The sequence below is a fragment of the Nyctereutes procyonoides genome, unplaced genomic scaffold, assembly GCF_905146905.1.
Source record: "Nyctereutes procyonoides isolate TBG_1078 unplaced genomic scaffold, NYPRO_anot_genome, whole genome shotgun sequence".
Taxonomy (NCBI): Eukaryota; Metazoa; Chordata; class Mammalia; order Carnivora; family Canidae; genus Nyctereutes; species Nyctereutes procyonoides.
In genome coordinates, this window is record NW_026575140.1 from 31,447,710 (window position 1) to 31,469,255 (window position 21,546).

A 21,546-nucleotide genomic window follows, 5' to 3' on the forward strand; every position below is an offset into this window, starting at 1 on the left:
CCTTAGTCCAGTGGGCAGAGGCAGGCTGGGAGGGCCCTGATCCCTGACCCCCAGAAGATAGGCCCCACCCCATCAACCCCGGGTTTGCCCGCAGATGTGGATGAATGTGCCTCTGGCCGCGGCGGCTGTGAGCACCACTGTGCCAACCTGGCTGGCTCCTTCCAGTGCTCCTGTGAGGCTGGCTTCCGGCTGGACGAGGACCGCAGGGGCTGTGTCCGTGAGTCTGCCCCTCTCACCTCAGGGACCCTGCCTTCTAGGCACCTGCTCCTACTGTCCCCACGCGCCCCCTCCTGGCTGGCTGGGCCCACCTCAGTCCTGCCTCCTGCTGTGGGCCAGGCCTGGGGCAGCAGGGTCTGGGAAGGGGCTGGCCAGACGGGCATCCTCGAGGGCAGGGTGTTGCCAGGGGGTCCTGGGTGGTCTAGTTCCTGCCCTGCCCAGGTGACACAAGGGACAGAAGTGAGGACAGCATCCAAAGGGAAGACAGCTGCCCCTGCCCCTACCTCTCCATCTGTGCTGGGTCAGGAGTGCAACTGGGATGCTCCCTTGCCACCAAGCTGAGGAGGAATGGGCACAGCAGGGGCTGTAGGTGGGAGCCCACAGGTGGTGGGGCTCAGGCTTTGAGCCACCTGTGGGCTCTGGGCAGCAAGGGGCAGGAGGGTCCAGTACTGGGGGGACAGGTGGGTGGCAGAGGCTAAGGAGCCTCTGTGACCCCACCCAGCCCTGGAGATACCCGAGGTGGACCTGGATGGCCAGCTGCCCGTCGTGCGGCCCCTCCCACATGTGGCGATGCTCCAGGATGATTTGCCCCACCTCTTCCAAGACGACTACATCGGGGCCCAGGAGGAAGAGGAGGCAGCGGAGGCCCGGGGTGAACACACGCTGATGGAGAAGTTTGGTGAGAGGTGGGCCCAGCCATGGGGCTTCTGCTCTCAGGGACCACAGCCAGCGCCCCCTCGGCCCAGCCGCTGCCCACCCTGTGGTCTTGGGCTTGAGGAAGAGCCCTGTAGTGGTCTTGTTTGACCAAGGCCCAGAGAAGGTGCTGGGTTTGCACAGCACGTGTGGGGCTGAGCCCGGCTGGACCAGGTAGGCCCTGACATGCCCCCCACACTCCAATCTGCCCCCAGTTTGCCTGGACGCCTCCTTTGGCCAGGACTGCAGCCTCACCTGTGACGACTGTCGGAATGGGGCGGCCTGCCTCCCGGGCCTGGACGGCTGTGACTGCCCTGAGGGCTGGACTGGGCTCATCTGCAATGAGAGTGAGGCTGTGGGGCTGGGGGTGGCATGAGTCCTGGGACCCTGGGCAGGGGGGCCGGTGGGCCCACCCACTCGCTCCCATAGTCCATGGGCAGCCCACTCAGTGCCAGGCGCTGCTGTAGGTGCTGGGGGAGCCTGGGGCCTGGTGGGCCCTGGTGGGGCCTGGTGGGGCCTGGAGGGGCCTGGTGGGGCCTGGCGTCTGCCCCTCGTGGATGGTCTGGGGTCAGGCAGGCCAACAGCTAAGGCAGCGAAGGGGGTGTGACACAGTAGCTGGTGGGTGGGCCGGTCCCATCCGTGTCCTGGGTGAGAGCAGCCACGACCCAGGCCGCCTGGCAGGTTGGTAGCGGGACCTGCTCTCCCTGCCTCTGTCCTGTAACCCTTGGCCAGGCACACGGCGCTGGTTGGTTCAGGGCCGTCGTGACCATCTCCGGGGCTCTGCCTGTGGAAAGCCCTGCTGAGAAGGTGGACGTGCCGCAGTTCAGAGGGAGAGGACGCGGGACTGATTAGTGATGCCTGCCATGTGCTGGGGCAGGACTGGGGGCGCAATGGCACTGTTTGTGGTGCTGGGTGGCTCACTCCCTGGGAGGGTGTCTTGATGTCCCCCAGAGGGCCTTCCGGGCCCAGACTCCTGCAGGCTGTGACCCTCGTGCTCCACTGCCCCTGCCTGCAGCTTGTCCTCCAGACACTTTCGGGAAGAACTGCAGCCTCTCCTGCGGCTGTCAGAACGGTGGGACCTGCGACCCTGTGACGGGCGCCTGCCGCTGCCCTCCTGGCGTCGGTGGGACCCGCTGTGAGGACGGTGGGTGCAGCCCCTCCTGGGACTCTGGAGCATCCCTGGGGTGGAGGGGACAGGACACAGCTTGGCAGCTAGCCTGCCAGCTTTCTTCTTGCCGCCTGCCTTCTGTGGGAGTGGAGAGGGGGAAGGCCGCACGATGGGAGTGGTGCAGCGTTTTCACTGTTTGCTTCTCCTGGGCCCCAACTGTAGCACCTGTTGACGACTTAGCAGAGTAGCACTTGTGCAGCGGGCACCCCTTTGAGGTAGTGAGCTCCCTGTCCCTGGAAGCATTCAAGTAGAGCTCTTTGATGGCTGCATGGGACAAGACCACTGTCCTTTCGGACTGCGAAGCGCCTACATTTTTGAAGGAATTCTAGGGTCCCTGTAAATAAGTCTCCCAGGCAGCTGATGCATCGCCTTTAAGTCTGCAGACATTTAAAATTCTGCCTCTTTTATTGGAGAGCGTAGTTAAGGTATTGAGAACTTCCTGCCTTAGCGAGGGAGTAGTTTCAGTCCCTGGAAGCCACTCCTGCAGCTGTAGGGCTGGGCCTTGCAGGGCCTCCTGCTCCCTCTGGTGGGACTTCACGGCCACCCTTCCCTTTGAGATCTGCCCTCCACTCGAAGCTGCCTGTGTGCAGAGCTCTGAAGGGATCCCGGGCTCCTGGCAGGTTAAGGTTTTATGTTGTGCTTCTGCCTGCGACATGGCGGGGCCTGGGTCTCCATGGGGGTGTCCATGAGGGTCCTGTGGGGAAGTGCACCTGTGCAGGTGAGCCTGAGGCACCTGTCCCGGGAGAGGCTGGGCGGGAGGGCTCCTCCTGGACCCTGGGCTCTCCGGGGTCTGGGGCTGTGTCCCTCCAGCCTCTGCCTCTGCCTTCCCGAGTCTGGCTTTCCTCTCCTTTCTCCTTCATGGACGCTCATGGGATTAGGATAACCTAGGAGGGTCTCATCCATAGGTCCCAGGGACTCAGACATGGATGTATGTTGGGGTGACCGTCTAGCTCCCTGCAGCCCTTCAGGAGGCAGGACAGGGCAGGACTGACCCTGAGGGAGGCAGTCTGGGGAGGAAATCCAAAAGGCTTCTCCTGACCTGCATTCCCCTGAGCTTGGGCCTGGGGCGCTGGCCTCGTCTGGGGGATAGAGGTTGGGTTAGGTCACCACCGAGGGATGGGAGTCAGGATGCAGATGGGGGTCAGACGCAGACCGGGGTGAGGTCGCTATGCATCTCCCACGCGTATGCTGAAGAATGTGCTTGGCTTCACGCCCTGGGCCGTTCTCCAGACCACAGACGCTGGGGAGCCAGGCCAGCCAGGGCAGATGGCCACATCCATGGCTCATCTTGTGTCTGCCCTGTCCTCGTGGTGCCTTTGTCTGCCTCCTGGGCCCCTCCCTGTCTAGGATGCTGAGTCCTCAGGCTGCTAGTGGCCCTGCCCCAGTGGCCTGGGCCACTCCTAGCTCCTGTGCTCAGCATGGGGGATGCTTGGAGCATCTCCACGGGCAAGGGGACATGTCCAGGTGGGCACTCAAGAGGCCCTGCCTCTCGCAGGCTGCCCCAAGGGCTTCTACGGCAAGCAGTGCCACAAGAAGTGCCACTGTGCTAACCGTGGCCGGTGCCACCGCCTCTACGGGGCCTGCCTCTGTGATCCAGGGCTCTACGGCCGCTTTTGCCACCTGGGTGAGTCCCCTGCCCTGGCTGCCTGTGTCCGTGGGGACAGGGGGTGGCACTGTAGTAGGGCCGCTGCTCCTTGCTGCCCACACTATGGCTTCGGAGTGACCGTTCATCTGCAGGTGAGGACGTGGGGCTCTGAGGTACCCCCATGGGGATGCGGGCTCCCCAGGGATGCAGAACTGTATCCTCTGGACTGTGGGGGCCTTCAGGGCGTCTGGGTGGGTGATCCCCAGCCTTCTAATGCCTCCTGGTCCCAACCAGGCTAATGGGCAGGCAGCAGTGTGGGTAGGGGCAGGCCTCCCTCCCTGGGGCACAGGGTTCCCCTTGGCTCTTGGAATTTCTCAGCAGCAAAGATGAGTCCTAATTCCCAGTAGGGCTGGTGGAGAAAAGGTGGGTGACAATAAACAGATGTTATCTAGGTCCTCTGTACCCTACCTTGTAGAAGGGTCACTTAATGGGGGATGAGGAGGATTCTGAGAGGCTCTTGGCTGGGAAGTGGCATGACCCAGGGCAGGTGCCTAGACTCTGCTGGGACCCTGTGTCTCACCTGCAGAACAGGCTCAGTGGCCCCATGCTTTGGACAGCAGTGTCTGGGGCAGGCAGGGCCTCTCCCGTGGGCCCTGGGGGCTGGTACGTGCAAGCAGGCAGGCCCCCCTCTTGGTTCTGTGGGTGCAGCCTGTCCGCCGTGGGCCTTTGGGCCAGGCTGCTCTGAGGAGTGCCAGTGTGAGCAGCAGAACACGCTTGCCTGTGACCGGAGAGACGGCAGCTGTTCCTGCAAGGCAGGCTTCCAGGGCGAGCGATGTCAGGACGGTGAGTGTGGGGTGGTGGGGTGGTGGGGTGGGGGTCCCCAGGCTGGCTGACCCTGCAGGCCCGTCTCCCCTCACCCTCTGCAGAGTGTGCGCCAGGCTTCTTTGGGCCAGGGTGCCTGCAGGCGTGCACCTGCCCTCAGGGCGTGGCCTGTGACCCCGTCAGCGGCCAGTGTGAGAAGCAGTGTCCTGCCGGCTACCAGGGGAAGGGCTGCGACCAAGGTCAGTGGTGGGCCCCCGCGATGCCCAGGGTCAGGAGGGGTGGGCCCCCAGAAGTGCTCTGAGCAGGAGGCTGAGTTGGCCGTGCAGCCTGGTCCCGAGGGTGCTTCTACCTGCCTTGGCCCTGTGTGGCTGCACAGTGGTGACTCGCACTGGCCTGCCTATCCCCGGTGTGCTGGTCGGGCCTGCTGAGGCAGGAGTGGGTCTGTGTGCCCAGGGCCTGGCCCAGGGAAGGGGTCGTGCCCCCCAACATTGTTGTCTCCTTACTCACCCCTCCACTCGCTAGTGTGCCAGCATCTGGGGTGCTGGCACTCCTTCCTGGTGGGTCTGCGTTTGCGGGACCTAGGAAGCTGCCTGAAGTGTAGACTAGGGCTGGAGGCGCAATTTGGGGTGTGGAGCATGGTGCACGCAGTGTGGTGTGTGGTACGTGGAGTGCAGTGTATGGTGTGTGGTGCACGGAACTTGGTGCACAGAGCAAGGAGCGTGGTGTGTTGTGCATGGAACGTGGAGCATGAGTAAGGCCCTCCGCATGGCTGCTCTGGTCTGGGGGTGGAGGGAAAGGGTGCAGGATGGTGAGCACAGCTGGAGGCTCGGCCCACATTCATACCCCAGGCAGATGTGGGGGGAGGAGCACTCTCAGCAGGAATCCTGTGGTGGCCCAGCCCCATTCACAGGGTGCAGGCGGCTGGGGACCTCCCATGGCACGTGGTGTGCGCACTCTCCACACCTGTTGACCCCTGGTGTATGGGGACCACCGGACCTGCAGGGTGACTGTTGTGAGCATGCCTGGGGACCGACTGTCTCGACCTCCCCCTAGCCTTGGCCTGTCCCCTATAGGCAACGAGGAGGGGCCCTGGGGCCCCAGTCTGAGCCAAGGGGTCTGTGTCTCCCTCTGCACCCAGGCCACATCCCTCCAGAGCGATGGTCCCCTGCAGGGCTCTTGGGTCCCAGGGGTCCAGGAGAGGAGTGTGGGGTGCTGGGAACCCAGCCTAGACACCCCCAGCCCCACGTGTAGCACAAGGGGCTCCATGGTGTCTGGTGCCCTTCAGCACCTGCTTTCCTGTCTTCCTGTCCGGACCCCTGACCCTTCTCTGGGCTTCCCCTCGATCCCAGTGGACACTCAGGAGCGCTTGTGCAAGTGAGCCCATGGGCACACGGGTACCTGCTCCCCATCCTGCAGCGGCCAGGAGGTCTCCCTGGAGAAGCAGCCGTCCTGCCCACCACCACCCTGCCCTGCTGGTCTACTTTCTCTCATTTCTCCTGTTTTCTGGGCAGTCCCCTGTGCCCTGAGGATGCCCCCCAGGAAACGCTATACGTGGTCTCCTAGGAACGATGGGCTCCCCACTGTTGTCGGGTCTGCAAAGATTTACAGCCCAAATGCCTGTCTGCCAGGCTCCCTGCAGCCCGACGGGACCACTTCAGCTGATGCTGTGAGGGCTTCTGTTCCCTGGTCCCCACTGTGGGGAAGCCTGTGGGCACCTCCCATTCTGTGGATCCTGTAGACGCTGTGGACCCTGTGTAGGCGGGCGGGTGCCCGTGGGTGATGTGCCCTCAGGATGGGGTTCACTAGGCTGTGCCCTCTTCCCTGGAGCCCCTTTGCCCGCCGTGGAAAGCCCCCGGGCTGGGACTCCACCCATCCCGCTGACACTCCTCCCCAGGGCACCGTGTGTTCCCCCCACACCCCCAGGAGTGCTCTGCTTAGCGGCTCCGTGTCTGTGTCCGCCTTCCTGGGCCTGCAAGAGCTTTCCTGGCAGCTCAAGCGGAGGAGCTGCAGGGCTTCCCAGGGTTACTGGGATTGGTGGGCTGTGGGAGAGGTTGCGCCTAGGCTGGTCAGGGGCTTCCAGCGCCAGGGGTTCGGCACGTCCTCGGGGGGGCACAAGGGTCCTGGCACCCACATTCTTCGCTGTGGACCTGCTGTGGGCACAGAGCACCCCATCCAGTGCTCAGGAGGCCCTCACTCCTTGGTCTCTGCTCTTACCTGGGGTCTTGCCGACCCTCTGCTGAGCAGAGGTGTGGGGGACCCAGTATTCTAGGAGGCCCCCGCCCGATGCCCATGACAGCCTCCAACCTGCTGGGAGAGGGCCACTGAGGGTAAAGTGGTGTATGCAGACCCCCACCCCACCCCACCCCATGCTCTTTGGAGATCTGAGACCAAGGGACCAGACTTGTCCTGGGTGACCTGGCAGGGTGGGGACAGTGGTGCCTGCAGGCTATGCCAGGGAGGGGGAAGGAAAGAGGCAGAGCTGCCTCCAGCTTGCTCCAGTGCCCTCCAGGATGGCCCCATGGTGTTGGGTGCCCGCAGAGTCTGCCCAGCACCCCCTCCCCTCCATGCACCATTAGCCCAAGCAGGCCCCTCCTGGCTGTGTGCTCCCGTGGTTGCCCAGGGGACCCTGGCTGTGCCCAGCAGCCCCACTGGGGCAGGGGGCAGCTCCATAAGCAGGTGGCTGAGGACTTCTCATTCTTTCCGGCAGAGTGCCCAGCAGGGACGTTCGGTGTGAACTGCTCTGGCTCCTGTTACTGTGGGGGGGCCCCCTGCGACCGGGTTACAGGGCAGTGCCTGTGCCCTCCAGGGAAAACTGGGGATGACTGTGGGGCAGGTGAGTGGCAGCAGTGTCCTGCGATACCCCCCCACCTCCCCTGCCATTTGACTCTGGGTGGTCCCAATCCTGGACCAAGTTTGGGGATCCCAGCCTGGACCACGATTGGTCCTGCAGACCCCAGGCCTGTCCTTAACAGCTGGGAGCCCACGCCAAACCACCCTTGAGTCTGGGCTGGGGAGTCTGTGCTGACCTGGGTGGCCACACCCCATTGAGGGGTGCACGGGGAACCTGTCAACTGGGGTGTCAGGTTGGCCAGCAGAGCCCCTAGCCCTCCCTGGGGGCTGTGGTTTGCCCTCCAGGCTGCCTGCCCTCCACATGGGCATCTCCCATCCCGTGATGGGCTTCCTGTTTTGCTTTCTGAGCTGTCCCGGAGCAAGGCCTCATCTTCTGGGGGTGGTGCTCTGCAGCCTGCAGCCCATGAAAGTTGGGAGCTCCCATGACCACCCTCCTCCCCTGGGCCAGCTTAGTTGGCAGCAGCAGTTCCCAGTCCTAGGCTATGATGGAGGCCCTGGGATGGGGCAGGAGACTGACTGCCTGTGGGGTGGGGGGGTGCCTAGATTGTCCCGAGGGCCGCTGGGGGCTCGGCTGCCAGGAGATCTGCCCAGCGTGTGAGCATGGAGCTGCCTGTGAGCCTGGGACTGGAGCCTGCCTGTGCCGCCCCGGCTACGTGGGCAGCCGCTGCCAGGACAGTGAGTATGGTGTCCCCTGACCCGCAGTACAGTCAGCCCTTCGCTGTGCCCTCAGCCGCCCCTCCACACTTACACTCCCTGGTCCCGCAGCGTGCCCAGCAGGCTGGTTTGGGCCTGGCTGCCAGATGAGATGTTCCTGTGCCAACGATGGGCTCTGCCACCCGGTCACTGGGCGTTGCAGCTGTGCCCCTGGATGGACCGGCCTCAGCTGCCAGAGAGGTAGGTGGCGCAGAGTGTGGGGGTTGGGGGCCTGGCCTGGCCACGGTGCCCACGCCTCTGCTGGGCCCGGGAAGGCTGACGCGGGCTGTGTTGCAGCCTGTGACGGCGGGCGCTGGGGACCTGACTGCAGCCACCCCTGCACCTGCAGCCCAGGCCACGGGAGTTGCGATGCAGTCAGTGGCCTGTGTGTGTGTGAGGCCGGCTACACAGGCCCTCGGTGTGAACAGCGTGAGTCCTGGCCCACCCACAGCCACTCTCCCACACACGGGCATGCATATACACGCACCCATGCACACAGGTGCCGGGGTCCTGGTCCTGCCCTTCTGTCCACGGGATGGGCAGGGGGCTCCTCCCCTGAGCTCCCTCAGCTCCCTTGTCCTGCTAGGCCCAGCTCCAAGCCCCTGCCCCCCCCCCCCAGCCTACCTGAGCCTGTCAGGTGCACCCGGAGCAACAGGCAGGGAGAGCAGGGAGCAGGTCCCTGGAGGGGGGCAGGGTTGAGGGCCGTGACCTTCCGTGTATGCCTCCCACCCTCCCCTGGGGCAGGGGTTCCCAGTGTCAGCTCCAAGGGTCATGCGTGGGGGTCCTCCCTCCCCACAGTGGGGGGTCCTCAATCCTTAGCCAGGCAAGGAAGAGGTCGAGGCAGGTGGGTGAGCCCCCCTGCCCCAGGACTGCCCTACAGACCCATCCCCCGGCTCGGATGGTGGAGGCGCAGGCGGGTCCGGGTCAGTCTCACCCTCTCCAGCTGATGGTGGGCCGGGGTTGTGTGTCTCAGGGTGTCCCCAGGGCCACTTTGGGCCGGGCTGTGGGCGGCAGTGCCAGTGTGAGCATGGGGCGGCCTGTGACCACGTCAGCGGGGCTTGCACCTGCCCGGCCGGCTGGAGGGGAGCCCTCTGTGAACGCGGTGAGCTGGGATGTGTGCCAGGGCTGGCAGGTGGACCCCATCACCCTGGCCATCTCCCATCACCGCCTGCTCTCTGCAGCCTGCCCAGCTGGCTTCTTTGGCCTGGATTGCCGCGGTGTCTGTGACTGTGCCGCTGGAGCCCCCTGTGACTCTGTGAGCGGCTCCTGCCTCTGCCCTGCTGGCCGCCAAGGTCCCCGCTGTGACCACGGTGCGTGAGGCCCAGGTGGCCCTGAGAGCTCTGGGAGAGGGGCCAGGGCCACTGTGCCAGGCTCACTTCTGGGGCCTCCTCCCGGGTTCTGAAGCTGCCAGGTGGCCACTTTGGAAACGCTGCTTTGCTCACAACATGCCAGCATGTTGGTCCCTCTATGTGGCCGCCATGAGGGGTACCCAGGCTGGAGGGAAGGGAAGATTGCCCAGCTGCCCCAGATCTACCGCAGCCCCTCCCGGGGGGCTGACCTCCAGACCCCTGACCTTCCCCTCCCTCTTGCAGCCTGCCCTGCCCACACCTATGGGCACAACTGCAGCCAGACCTGCTCCTGCTTTAATGGGGCCTCCTGTGACCCTGTCCATGGACAGTGCCACTGTGGCCCTGGCTGGATGGGTCCCACCTGCCTGGAAGGTAAGCCCCCACCACCGAGGAGGGAGTCTTTTAGGAGCAAAGGACCCACCCCAGCAGCCTGGGACCAGGGATTGTGTCTGCCCCTCTGTGGGCCACGCAGGGTCCCATGGGCGTGGGGTGACATGGGTCTCACAAGGACTGATGGGCAAGGAGGGCCTGTGGCACACCCCCTCACAGGGCATCTGGCACCAGAGGTTGGGCAGGAAGGTGGCGAGGTCAGTGGCCCGGGGTGGCCTGGGGCAGGTGTCTTAGAGCAATTCTCCCCACAAAGTCTGGTGTTGGGTTTTGGGGTGGACTGGAACATGCAGAACCTCTGGGCAGAGGTGTCGGGCCTGCTGGGTCCAGCTGCAGGGGTGCTGCATGTGCTCCCTTCCTCCCCCAGCCTGCCCCACGGGCTCATATGGCCAGAACTGTCAGCACACCTGCCTCTGCCAGCACGGAGGCACCTGTGACCCTGTCTCAGGCCACTGCACGTGCCCAGAGGGCTGGACTGGGCTGGCCTGCGAGGAGGGTGAGCACGGGGCAGGAGGAGGAGGGGGTGGGGGAGCCCCGGGGCCAGGGTTGGGTGCCCCGAAGTATCCTGGCACACCCCCACCCTCTGTGGGCAAAGATATCTTTCTCCCGGTGGGGGTGGCATCCTGGCTGTGGCCACAGGTCTGTGGTGTGACCAACTCAGGCCCCTCTCTTCAATGACACAGGGCCCAAGGGTCTGGGTGGAAGAAGCATGGCGGGGCGGGGGTGCTGGTCTCCTTGGCCATGAGGGCGTACAACACTCCTGGGGTGCCCTGCCCTGCAGAGTGCCTCCCTGGACACTTCGGAGCCGGCTGCAAGCACAGTTGCAGGTGTCTCAACGGTGGCGACTGTGACCGGCATTCAGGCCGCTGCCTCTGCCCAGCTGGCTGGACCGGGGACCAGTGTCAGAGCCGTGAGTGGGCAGGGTTGGGAGCTGGAGGCGAGGGGAAGGCCAGGAGGCCCCTCTGGGCCCGTCAGGGGGTGGCCTCGGCCTTGCTCCAGGGTGGAGGGCCCCGTGAGGTGGTCACTTGGCAGGTGGGGGCAGGGGCTACCATCTGAGCTCCCAGGGTCCCCTGTGGGGCGCTGGGGGGGTTTGGCCCTGCTTGAACCCCCACAGCAGGACTCAACCCTCTGCCTTGTCTCACCCACCGCAGCCTGTGCTGAGGGCACGTTTGGGGCACGCTGTGAGGAGCACTGTGCCTGCCGGCGGGGGGCCACCTGCCACCACGTCACGGGGGCCTGCCTCTGCCCCCCAGGATGGAGAGGTTCGCGGTGTGAGAACGGTGAGCCCCTCGGCTCCGCCAGCTCCCACGGGTCCGACTGCTTGGGTGGAGGGGGGTTCCCTCCAGGCTGCACTGGCCCCAGGGCTCCCCACCACCCCCTGCACGTGGCTTCCTGCAGCCTGCCCGCACGGCTGGTTTGGAGAGGCCTGTGCCCAGCGCTGCCAGTGCCCACCCGGCGCCGCCTGCCACCACATCACCGGGGAGTGTCGTTGTCCACGAGGCTTCACAGGGCCTGGCTGTGAGCAGGGTAGGTGACCCCACCTGGGGAGGGGACAGAGTGGCTGGTAACTGAGGCTGCAGGGACCCCCGAGCCGCACCGAAACCTTCACCCCCAGGAGGGGGCCGCGTGGTGGGCAGCGTTCCTGAGCTGGGCCAGGATTGACCTCTGCCGCCTGCACCCAGCCTGCCCCCCCGGCACCTTTGGGGAGAGCTGTGGGCAGAAGTGCCATTGTCCCGGTGAGAACCAGGCCTGCCACCCTGCCCTGGGCACGTGTGTGTGTGCCGCCGGTTACCACGGCTCCGGCTGCCGGCAACGTGAGTGCTGCCCTGCCTCTTCCCTGGCTGTCCTCAGAGGGGCTGCTCAGCTGGGGGGTGTGGGGGGCACCGGGGGCTGTGTGCCCTAGGGGGGCGAGGCCCAGCCCCTGGCAATACCCCTCTCCCTGCAGGGTGCCCCCCCGGGCGCTTCGGGCCTGGCTGTGAGCAGCCATGTGGGTGTCTCAACGGGGGCTCCTGTGATGCGGCCACTGGGGCCTGCCTCTGCCCAGCTGGGTTCCTGGGGGCCGACTGCAGTCTGCGTGAGTGGCCGGGGAGAGGGCTGCATGGATGGGGAGGGAGAGGGTGGCAGCTCCCCGCACCTCGGTGCTCAGGGCCCCCCCAGCCTGTAGGGAGGATAGCCCCCCGACCATCTGTGTCCCTGATCCTCCTGCTGGGCCTGTGTCAGGCTGGGCTAAAGTGGGGGGGGGTCAGTGTGACCCCAGTGATCCTGCCAGCCAGCTCTGGCCCCTCTGCCTCCCCGCTGCTGGCCATGCCCTGCAGAGGGAAGGGGACCTGGCAGCAGTGGCCACCCTCCTGTCCCCTCCTGGCAGCCTGTCCACAGGGCCACTTTGGGCCCGGCTGTGCGCATGTGTGCGGGTGTGGGCAGGCTGTAACCTGTGACCCCGTGACCGGCAGCTGCGCCTGCCCCCCGGGAACGACTGGCACCCACTGTGAGCATGGTGAGTGCCCGCGTGCCCCCCCCCCCTTCTGCATGTCACAGATGCTGCTGGATCAGCCCTGGGGAGGGGCGCCGGTGGGGTGAAGCCGAGGGTCCCCTGATGGGAGCCAGGCCCTAGAGCCGGGTGGTGCCGTCACATGAACACTCTCTGTCAATCCCCTCAAGTTGCTGGTGGGGGCTGAACAGGTTCCAACCTGGAGCCTTCTAGTGGGAGGGCCCAGTGGCTATTTTGTCTGAGGACAGGTGGGCTCCCTGGCTCATGTGCCCGTGGCACAGGGTCCTGCTGGCCCTTCCTGCTGGGCCCCCAGGTGGAGGGCAGCCTGGAGCACAGGGCCTAGTGGAGAACAGGGGTGCCCCAGGAGCAGTCATGGGCCTCCCACCTATGATGGCACCCCAGCCCCCATGGCCACAGCTATGGCCCTGTGGCCTGGCTCCCACACCCTGGTGGATAGAGCGCTGTGCCATCCTATGGTTCTTATCAAGGGTCAGTGACCCCCCCACCCCCCCCACCCCTAATTCTTAGGTAGTGGCAGCAGTCATAAGCCCTGTGTCCTGGCAGCAGCTTGACCACATCCCTCCAGGGAAGTATGGCAGCTGCAGGCCAGTCAGATTACGATCAGGGGCCACCTGCAGTGCCTGGCAGCCCAGCTGCCTCAGCTTGGAGGATGCACCAGTGCAGAGGGCCACCACCTCCAGGAAGGCTTCCCCACCCTGCTCCTGCCACCTGGGCAGGCACTCCCTGCCCCTCCTTGGCGCTCAGGGAGGCCTTGTTGAAGATGGATGGATGGGCAGGGCACAGCTGGTGTCCCTCCCTGGCATGTGTATGTCTGAGGGCAGAGACTGGCCCCAGGAGGCCCCGGGAAGGGTTTGTGGAATGAAGGCCAGATGTGGTGGGGACGTGTCTCCAGAGTGTGTCCAGCCCTGGGCAGAGCTCTGAGCGCCGCTGGACTTCTGCCCCCAGGCTGCCCTCAGAACCGGTTTGGGGTGAACTGTGAGCGCGTGTGCTCCTGCAGAAACGGGGGCCTGTGCCATGCCTCCGACGGCAGCTGCTCCTGTGGCCTAGGCTGGACAGGGCCAAACTGCGAGCAGGGTGAGGGTGCGGGCCCGCCGACAGGGCCATGTCCCGTCCCTGAGCCAGCTGGAGGGTCGGGGCCTATGGGGGCAGGAGGGCTGCTGGGGGCTGGGCAGGGCCCCAAGGTCACCTGAATCAGGCTAGTTCCCCAGGGGCTGTCCCTCGGGCCCCCTGCTCTACCTGCTGGCTCTCCCCCAGCCTGCCCTCCTGGTCACTACGGTGCCGCCTGCCGTCTGGAGTGCTCTTGCCAAAACAACGGCACATGTGAGCCCACCACGGGTGCCTGCCGCTGCGGCCCTGGCTTCTACGGCCAGGCCTGCCAGCATGGTGAGTCCTGGGGTGGGGAGGCCGCTGGCCCTGTCCCTCCCTGTGGTGGCTGGTGAGCTAAGGCCTGGCCCCGCTTACTGTGGGACTCCCAGGCCAGAGGCGCTGGGCTTGGGTCACAGGAGGGCATGTGGACCTCCCTCCTGACCCTCAGCCATGATGGCGGGCCGGGCCTAGGTGGAGAGAGGGGGAGCACGAGCCTCTGAACCAGGTCCTTTGCTCACCCTGCGTGAACGGACGTAGGGGCTCTAACTGCGGTGTCCTTCAGCCTGTCCCCCCGGCTTCCATGGGGCTGGCTGCCGGGCAGCGTGCGAGTGTCAGCATGGAGCGTCCTGCGACCCGGTCAGCGGCCAGTGTGTCTGCCCTGCTGGCTTCTACGGCCAGCTCTGTGAGAAGGGTGAGTGCCCCCTGCTCCCATGTGCTCCCCTGGCCCTGTCCAGTCGGGCATGGGACAGGAGGGGACACTGAGTCTGCTGCCCCCCTGCAGGGTGTGAACCAGGCTCCTTCGGAGAGGGTTGCCGTGAGCACTGTGACTGTGAGATGGGGGCAGCCTGCGACCCCATCACCGGCCAGTGTCTTTGTCCCCCAGGGCGCACAGGGGCCACCTGTGACCTTGGTGAGTCTGGGTCCCGCTTGGCAGGGCACGGGGGTGGGCCTCAGCGGGGGTGTGAGCATTGCTTGTGTAAGGGGGAGCCTCAGCTGTGTTCTGGCTGGGGCACTGTGCCCCTTGTGCCCATCCTGTCCCTCTGCAGGGGGCGCCCAGCATGCAGCTCCTGCTCAGAGTTGTCAAGGCCACATGCTGCTCTCTGGCCAGGATGGGGGCACAGTGAGGTGGGAGGGGTGCCCTCCCAAGCTGCCAGCCTCCTGGGCGTAGGAGGGACTGTCTGGCACAGGCTGCGTATGCAACCTCATGGCTGACCTTATGGTTGTGTGTCGCTTGACCCGGGGAGGAGTGTCCCTCGCTGCCCGGCCCCCTTTGCCAGCCCCTGGGGCTGGGCAGGGACGTGGGGTGATGATGCCGGGCAGGTGCTTTCCCACATGGGAGCTCACACAGGGCAGGCAAAGTGAGGCCTGGGAGGCCTGTGCTCCCTTGTACCCCTGCACAAAGGGCCTGGGGTCCCCTGGTGGGGGCAGGCAGGACTGGCACTCAGGCCCGTCTCACCCTCTCCCTTCACCTTAGACTGCAGACCTGGCTTCTTCGGGCCAGGCTGTGCTCTGCGCTGTAGCTGTGGGGGTGGCGCTGCCTGTGACCCGGTCAGTGGGCAGTGCCGCTGCGTGGATGGCTACATGGGCCCCACCTGCCAGCAAGGTGAGCCAGGTTTCCGAGGGGGAGGTGGGAGGATGACATGCTCGCTGTTTCTGCCCCCTACACACATCGGGCTGGCCAGGGCAGGACAGCTGGCAAGAGTGTTGCCATCCCTGTGCAGTCGGTGCCCGTGGCTTCTTGCGGGGAGGCGGGGACCTCGCAGCTGCTGAATGGTGGGAGCATCCAGCAACCCCCAGCAGCCCTCTGCTCCCGTGTAGGTGGGCTCTGACCCAGCCCTGCACGCATACTCACCCCTGTGTGTGCACGCCAGCACCTGCCCGTCCCCCATCCCGCTGGGTGGTGGGGGCAGGTGTAGTGACGGCACCTTGGGCTCTCAGCCCTCACGGCCTGGGGGGAACATGCATCTGCATGCCAAGCTTGGGGGGGGGTGCCCTGGAGTCCCCCGGTCAGCTTGCCGAGGCCTGACCTGGACAGGACACGTCTGCTGAGAGGGTCGGGTCTGGGGCCTGTGAGGACGGCTCTATAGACAGTGGGGACTCCAGACAGGTCCACAGCCTGGGAACCTCAAGTGTGGGCTGACATGTGTGTGTGTTTTTGAGCCTCTGGGAGGCAGCTCAGGACTGTTAGGGGCCCTAGGGCGGCAGAGGGGGGATCTCACTCTGGCAGTGGAGGCCGGGCTGGGGCTGCCCATGGCGGCACCTGGTGGTCATCTGTGGTACTGCGCCCCAGGCCCTGGGTGGTCCTGACAGCAGGGATTGCAGGGGGTCTGCGACCTGGGTCACCCCTGAGGCTGTGCTGGCTTGGAGTCCTGGGCCCTGCCCCCTGCTCCCTGCCCTGAAGCTGACTGACTAGCTTCTAGTAAAGCACCTCCCAGCCCATCATGCTGCTGGGCTGGGGGGACTGGGAGCTTTCATTTGGGGAGGGGGAGAGGCCCCCCCTTTGTATATTTGCATAGGAGGGAGGGGGAGGCTTTGCTGAGAGGGCCTGTGAGCCTAGGGGGAGAGCGGTGTTTGCATCTGGTGGCCTCACTGGCCTGTGACCAGCAGACTGAGCCCAGAGGAGGGAGGAGGATTGTGCACTCATATGTAACGTGGGTCCCACAGGGCAGCGGAGCCTGGACCTCAGAGATGAGGCCCGGCGAAAGCTGGGGAGGAAGTGGGGCCATCTCCCCTCCATTGGGCTGGAGCTGGAGGGGCAGGAGGGGACACGTGTGAGCCCAGAACTCTGGCAGCTTCAGAACGTCTACCTGCCCTGAGCTGACCTTCTTTCCCCCTGTCCCCTACAGTGGCCTCACAACCAGCTCATGGACCAGCACTCAGGCTCAGCAGCGGGGCAGAGAAACACTAGCTCAGAGGCAGCCCCCAGCAGGCCCGTCTTCTAAGTACTTTGGTGATGACTGAGGAGGGGTGCCCGTGGGCCAGGACTTCAACCCCAGCCTTGTCTTCTGGGGCTATGCCCAGCCCTGCGGCGTCTCACTGGGCAAGGATCAGCTGGCCATGGGGAGGGAGGCCCTGCCTGGCCTAGCTTAAGGGGCCCAGGCACGTGCCAGGCCTCGGGCTGCACAGCCACACAGCTGCACAGGCCGCATGTGCTGATGAAGCCGGCCACCCACCCCCTCCCCCCTCCCCCGTCCCCGCACCGACCCCTCCACAGCCCTGGGTCAGGACCCAGGGTCCTTGGGGACAGCTATAGGCAGGGGGCAGTTCTTCTGGTGCTAGGCCCTGGGACCCTTGCGCTCAGCCTGTTTCCTTGGAATTGCAGCCGCTGTATTTATGTAAAAGTATTTATGGGCAGCTGGCCACTCCCATGTACCCCGGGCACTGCCTGCCCCAGGAAACCCCGCTGCGGGACTTTGGGGCATGCAGGCCCTCTGGGTGGCAGGCTCTGGTACATGTGAAACCCAGAAACTTAAGAAAGAAGCCACCACTTCCTTGTGGCCTGTGTGTCCATTGCTTTGGGCTCCTTGCACCAGCCCCCACAAGTGTGCCAGCCTGTGTGTTTGGACAGGAACCTCTCCCAGACCAAGGAGGCCCCACAGGCACCTGGCCCCTCCCGGGGGGTGGGGGTTGCGCACGAGGAGAGTTGGGGTTTGTCCTGGTTTCTGGTGCTCTAGAGGGGCCTGCAGAGGGGCTGGTCTGGGAGGGAGTATGGCCCCATGGGGAGGGGCTGGCTTGAGGGCAGTGGTGATGGGGGGCAACATGGTACCCCCCTCCTGTCTGCAGGGTGGAAACAGCAGAGGGGGGTGAAGAGCATCCCAGGGGTGGGGTGGCCAGTGGGCTGGGTTGGACCCAGATGGCCACACCAGGCACTTAGGGTCTGGGCGGTAGTCCCATGTGTCCACCACGTCTACACCAGCCCAGCTAGCAGATATCCTCAAGACAGAGGATCTCAGGGAGGAAAATAAGGAGGATTCTAGTAGCCTCAGCCCCTCAAACAGACGAGGGAACAGCCTGTGGCAGAAAAAGCCAAGTTAGTGTGTTGTAGTGTCAAGGGTTTCAGATAAGTGTAGTGAATGCCCCAGGAAGAGACACGGAGCCAGCCTGCAGGACAAGAGAGCCAGGCTGCTGAAGAAGCAGTTCCAGGAGCTGCAGTGATGACGGCCCGGGAGGGAGCTGCGGGGCGCGGCCTGGCGCTGCCTGGACAGCAGGCTCTCTGGTCTTGGCCGTGGTGCTGGGTGGGGGGTGGGGGGGCGAGCTGCTGGGGGGGGTTGTGCAGCTGGGGTGGGGGGCTCTCTAGTCCCCAGTGCACTGTTGGGAGGCTCGGAGGGAGAGGACGCCACAGGAGGTTAATGGAAATGAATGAAGGGAGACCCTAACATCCGTCTGAAGCTCTGGAGCAAGAAGAAAAACATTGAGGTGAAGCCACCACAGAAGGTCTCAGGGCAGAAGGTGAATGGTCTCAGACTGAAGGAATGTGACACCGTAGAACAGGAATAAAAAACCCACGATCTAAAGAACTTTCAGGAAATCACCAACAAGGAGAAATCCTAGAGCACCCAGGAAAGGAGAACAGATTTCTGTGTGGCATCAGACTTCACAGCGAAACCCTGGGAACCAGGACCCGATCGATGTTCTGCTGTCACAGTGCTAAAGAAAAAGTCTTGAAAGTCGACATGTGTATGTGCTGTTGGAGTATCTGAAAAATAAAACTCGGTTCCTCTCAGGGGTTAACCCTCCAGAGCCAGACCTGGAAACAGACCCAGAGGATGCTCTCCAGGAAGGAGAGAGAGAACCCCAGCGGGTGTGCTGAGAGATTCCCCAGGATGTCTCCTGCATCACCTTGTCCCAGAGAGAACCAAATATTCACAGTGACCACGAGCGTGCAGGGCAGGGGTGGAGAGAGTGTGCTGGGTCCCTCCCTCTGGCGAGGGGCGCCGACAGACCATGGACAGTCGCGCTGGCAAGGCGAGTAGGCCTGTGTGCAGACATGTCCTACTAAGACAGGTGTCCTCCTGCAAGGACAGGACGGGTAGCCTTCCAGCCACCTGCAGGGCGGCCTCGCTCCAGTGGAAGGAGGAAGAATGGAGCAGAGTGAGAAAGTACATCAGCAAAGCCCACAAATGGGTACAAGGGACGATCAAAACCCAGACGCGTCTAATGCAGCTGAACAGGATTTTCACTGTTAAAAGACTTCCCTAGAGGGATGGACGTGGAAGCCTACAGAGTCCTTCAAAAGCTGGGGTGGGAGTTTTAATGTTTCGGGCTGAAAAGCGTAATGAGAAGTGGCTGTGTATAAATCCACGCGCGGATGTATGCACGTTAACAGCGGAGGCTTGGAAATCCATAGAACTGACGCTATAAGAGCTCAAATGAACTTTGCCAACTGGAGATTTTAACGTGTTCTTTAAAAAAACCCCAAAACACACAACCCATAAACAGGTTAAGCAAACAGACGCAAGCAGTGATAAAACTTTAGTAGGATTTAACACACATGGTTTATACGTATCTATGCTCATATTCGCGCATTTGTTATATTCTATGCATAGAATTCGTATCTATTTAAACTTCACACAGATGGAGAATGATCCACATAAAAGTCGTAATTCCTCTGAAAATGAATAAGGAAGAAAAGTAGCGAGATGGATGATTTTTCTGAACACAGAGAAAATACAAGAGGAAGAATTAATACGCAAACATGACAGAGATATAAAAGTTATATGAGTGACCACATACAAGCAACTTGGCTTTTTTTTTTTTTTAATGGGCAGGTTTTGAGGGAAAATATGAAACGCCAGGATTGGTGTTGGTAGAAATGAAAAAAAACTTGAATAAACTAAATAAATAAATGCAAATAGGACCTGGAGCCGGTCACCACCCGCAGGAGTGCCTGAGACATCGGCTGGTGTGGGTGCTTGTGCCACAGTTTCCAGACACGGTGAAGCCGTTTAATAGGAATTATGTTGGAAACCCTACAAGCAGGAAAAGTGGCTCATCCTCATTTCATGAGGCTGCTATAACCTGGTTCTAAAATCAGGTGAGGACAGTACAAGGAGACGAGATTACAGACTCCTTATGTGTATGCAGAAATCCTAATCCTAGATATTAGCTGCACAAAAAATATTTTTTAAAGATGTGTTTATTAGTGTGTGGGTGAGCAAGAGGGGCCAGGGAGAGGGAGAATCATCAAGCGGACTCCCTGCCCGATGTGGGGCTCGACCTCATGACCCCACGATCACAACCTGAGCTGAAATCAAGAGTTGGATGCTTAACTGACTGTGCCACTCAGTTGCCTCTTCTACTCAAAATTTAAAAAATATCAGCTTGATCCAGCGGGGATGGAACTCAAGATGCCAGGACAATCTCACGTCACAAAGTGCTTCGATGTATTTGGTAAGACGAGAAATTGGACGATTGTCTGACAGAAGCAGAAAGAGCATTCTATAGAATTCATCTTTTTAGGGTATACATTCTTGAAGGCCGGGTGGGTATAGACAAGGGCTTCGTTGACAATGGTCGTGTACAGGGATCTCTTGCAAGTCTGGTGGAGAAACCAGGGGGCTCAAGTCTTTGTGAGTGAAGCCACGCGGGCCACCGTGCCTACCCAGCACACCCCCGGGGCCCTGCTGTCTGCTTCCCGTGCCGTCCACCCCCCTGGACTCTGGCTGTCTCCTGCCTCCCACCCCCACCCCAGCAGAGCTCCAGGCCACAGGGTGAGAGCGAGAAACTAGCGTGAGGCTGTGAGAAAGAGAACCTGCTGGGGGCGGCCTGGGGGCAGGACTTGAAAAGTCATGGAAGAGCCAGTGGGGCCAGCAGACACGTGAGCCTGACTATAAGAATCAGCAGGGCGTGGGGTGGAGGGGTCGGGGGTGGGGTGCGTGTGAGGAGCATCTGTATCCTACGAAACCTGTAAAACCTGTGAAGGTCAGCAGCGCTTCAGCAGAGGCAGTGGCCAACCAGGAGACGGCCTCGTACGACATCCTTCGCCTCAGCAAGGCCCATCCATGCCTGCGGGTTTATCTGCAAAAGGATGCATGAAGCCCCAAACCAGGAGCCCTGCGAGGGGTAGAGGGCCCCCATCTGATGTGGCCCCAGTCCTAAGAGAGCCCTGTGATGTGCTGGCGGGTGACAGCTGGGGAGAGGGGGTTTGGGATGTCTAACACGGGCCAGGGGCCGATCTCGGGACCGGTGACCGTACCCAAGGGTGATTGATGATGAAGTGTGTGGGATTCATGGACACGCCAAGAAGGTACAGATGGAGATGCCAACCTGCATGCCTAAGGGGCAAGAGCCCAGGGGTCTGGGGGTTCTCGTGCACGGGGCATGGGAGCCTGGGTGCTGCTGAGGCACCACTGTGGTCACCTAGGAGCACTGGATGCCTTCAGGGCTGCAAGCCCAGCTGCAGTGCCCCCGCCAGCCCCCTACCCCCACCCCCCCGGCCCAGGGCACTCTCGGGAGGTAGGTCCTGCCTGCAGAAAGGGCCCGGGATGTTCTGGAGTGGTTCTAACGGCACTAACACAACACCTTGGTGTCTGTTCCCACTGGGCCCCACCGGGGTGGATGACGTCCTAGGATGACGTCCTAGGAAGCCCCGATGGCCCTGCAAGCCCACTGCCCCCTGCAGTGGGGCCTATTTCCCTGCCTGCAACAGAAGGGGCAGTGCAGCTGGCTGGGAGGTGGGGCTGGGCTGGAGGGCCCCTGGAGACCCCTCCCCAGCATGGCTGGTATGGCAGGGTTCTCCCCAAGACACCCTGGCATCTGGGAGTGGGGGTAGGGGGCAGAAAGGTTGTTTGAGGTCTTAGGACGAGCTTGGCTGGAAGGCAGGTCAGAGCAGCCTCTGCCTGGGAAGGGCCAGGGTCCAGGCTGCCCTGCCCTGCCCTCAGGAAGGGACCCGGGCTGAGCAGAGTCCCCTCAGTCTCAAGTGGGCACTGGTGTTGGGGGAAGCCCTAGCCTTCCTCCCTTCACTGCCCACCCACCTGGGCCCCTCCAGACCTCGAGACAGCTGGGCCCTGTGCTTCTTCTTCTTCTTCTTTTTTTTTTTTTGTGCTTCTTGATCCCTCTTTGAAGGGCGTCTGTCCTGAGCTGGCCAGCTCTGGCCCTGCCCTGGTGGACCCAGCACCCCCCACCCCCAGCAGCCCTGCCCCTGGTGGCAGCCCCTGCAGCGTCCTGAACACCCTCCCTCCGGGCTAAG

General features: G+C 63.1%; 1 protein-coding gene across 1 annotated transcript in view; it reads left to right on the plus strand.

Annotated features, from left to right (window-relative positions):
- Nucleotides 1-16,849, plus strand: part of MEGF6 (multiple EGF like domains 6) — a 33,782-nt gene extending 16,933 nt beyond the window's left edge. Inside the window, exons 8-34 of the mRNA XM_055306150.1 lie at nucleotides 95-217; nucleotides 719-895; nucleotides 1,125-1,256; nucleotides 1,925-2,053; nucleotides 3,573-3,701; nucleotides 4,371-4,505; nucleotides 4,589-4,723; nucleotides 7,192-7,317; nucleotides 7,878-8,009; nucleotides 8,100-8,228; nucleotides 8,325-8,456; nucleotides 9,001-9,129; nucleotides 9,209-9,337; nucleotides 9,620-9,748; nucleotides 10,131-10,259; nucleotides 10,545-10,673; nucleotides 10,915-11,043; nucleotides 11,162-11,290; nucleotides 11,446-11,577; nucleotides 11,709-11,837; nucleotides 12,129-12,257; nucleotides 13,218-13,346; nucleotides 13,527-13,655; nucleotides 13,921-14,049; nucleotides 14,140-14,268; nucleotides 14,833-14,961; nucleotides 16,205-16,849. Coding sequence (XP_055162125.1) covers nucleotides 95-217; nucleotides 719-895; nucleotides 1,125-1,256; nucleotides 1,925-2,053; nucleotides 3,573-3,701; nucleotides 4,371-4,505; nucleotides 4,589-4,723; nucleotides 7,192-7,317; nucleotides 7,878-8,009; nucleotides 8,100-8,228; nucleotides 8,325-8,456; nucleotides 9,001-9,129; nucleotides 9,209-9,337; nucleotides 9,620-9,748; nucleotides 10,131-10,259; nucleotides 10,545-10,673; nucleotides 10,915-11,043; nucleotides 11,162-11,290; nucleotides 11,446-11,577; nucleotides 11,709-11,837; nucleotides 12,129-12,257; nucleotides 13,218-13,346; nucleotides 13,527-13,655; nucleotides 13,921-14,049; nucleotides 14,140-14,268; nucleotides 14,833-14,961; nucleotides 16,205-16,266 — 3,479 coding nt within the window. The 3' untranslated portion in view covers nucleotides 16,267-16,849. The remainder of the gene's footprint in view (nucleotides 1-94; nucleotides 218-718; nucleotides 896-1,124; nucleotides 1,257-1,924; nucleotides 2,054-3,572; nucleotides 3,702-4,370; nucleotides 4,506-4,588; nucleotides 4,724-7,191; nucleotides 7,318-7,877; nucleotides 8,010-8,099; nucleotides 8,229-8,324; nucleotides 8,457-9,000; nucleotides 9,130-9,208; nucleotides 9,338-9,619; nucleotides 9,749-10,130; nucleotides 10,260-10,544; nucleotides 10,674-10,914; nucleotides 11,044-11,161; nucleotides 11,291-11,445; nucleotides 11,578-11,708; nucleotides 11,838-12,128; nucleotides 12,258-13,217; nucleotides 13,347-13,526; nucleotides 13,656-13,920; nucleotides 14,050-14,139; nucleotides 14,269-14,832; nucleotides 14,962-16,204) is intronic.
- Nucleotides 16,850-21,546: the final 4,697 nt, after the last annotated feature.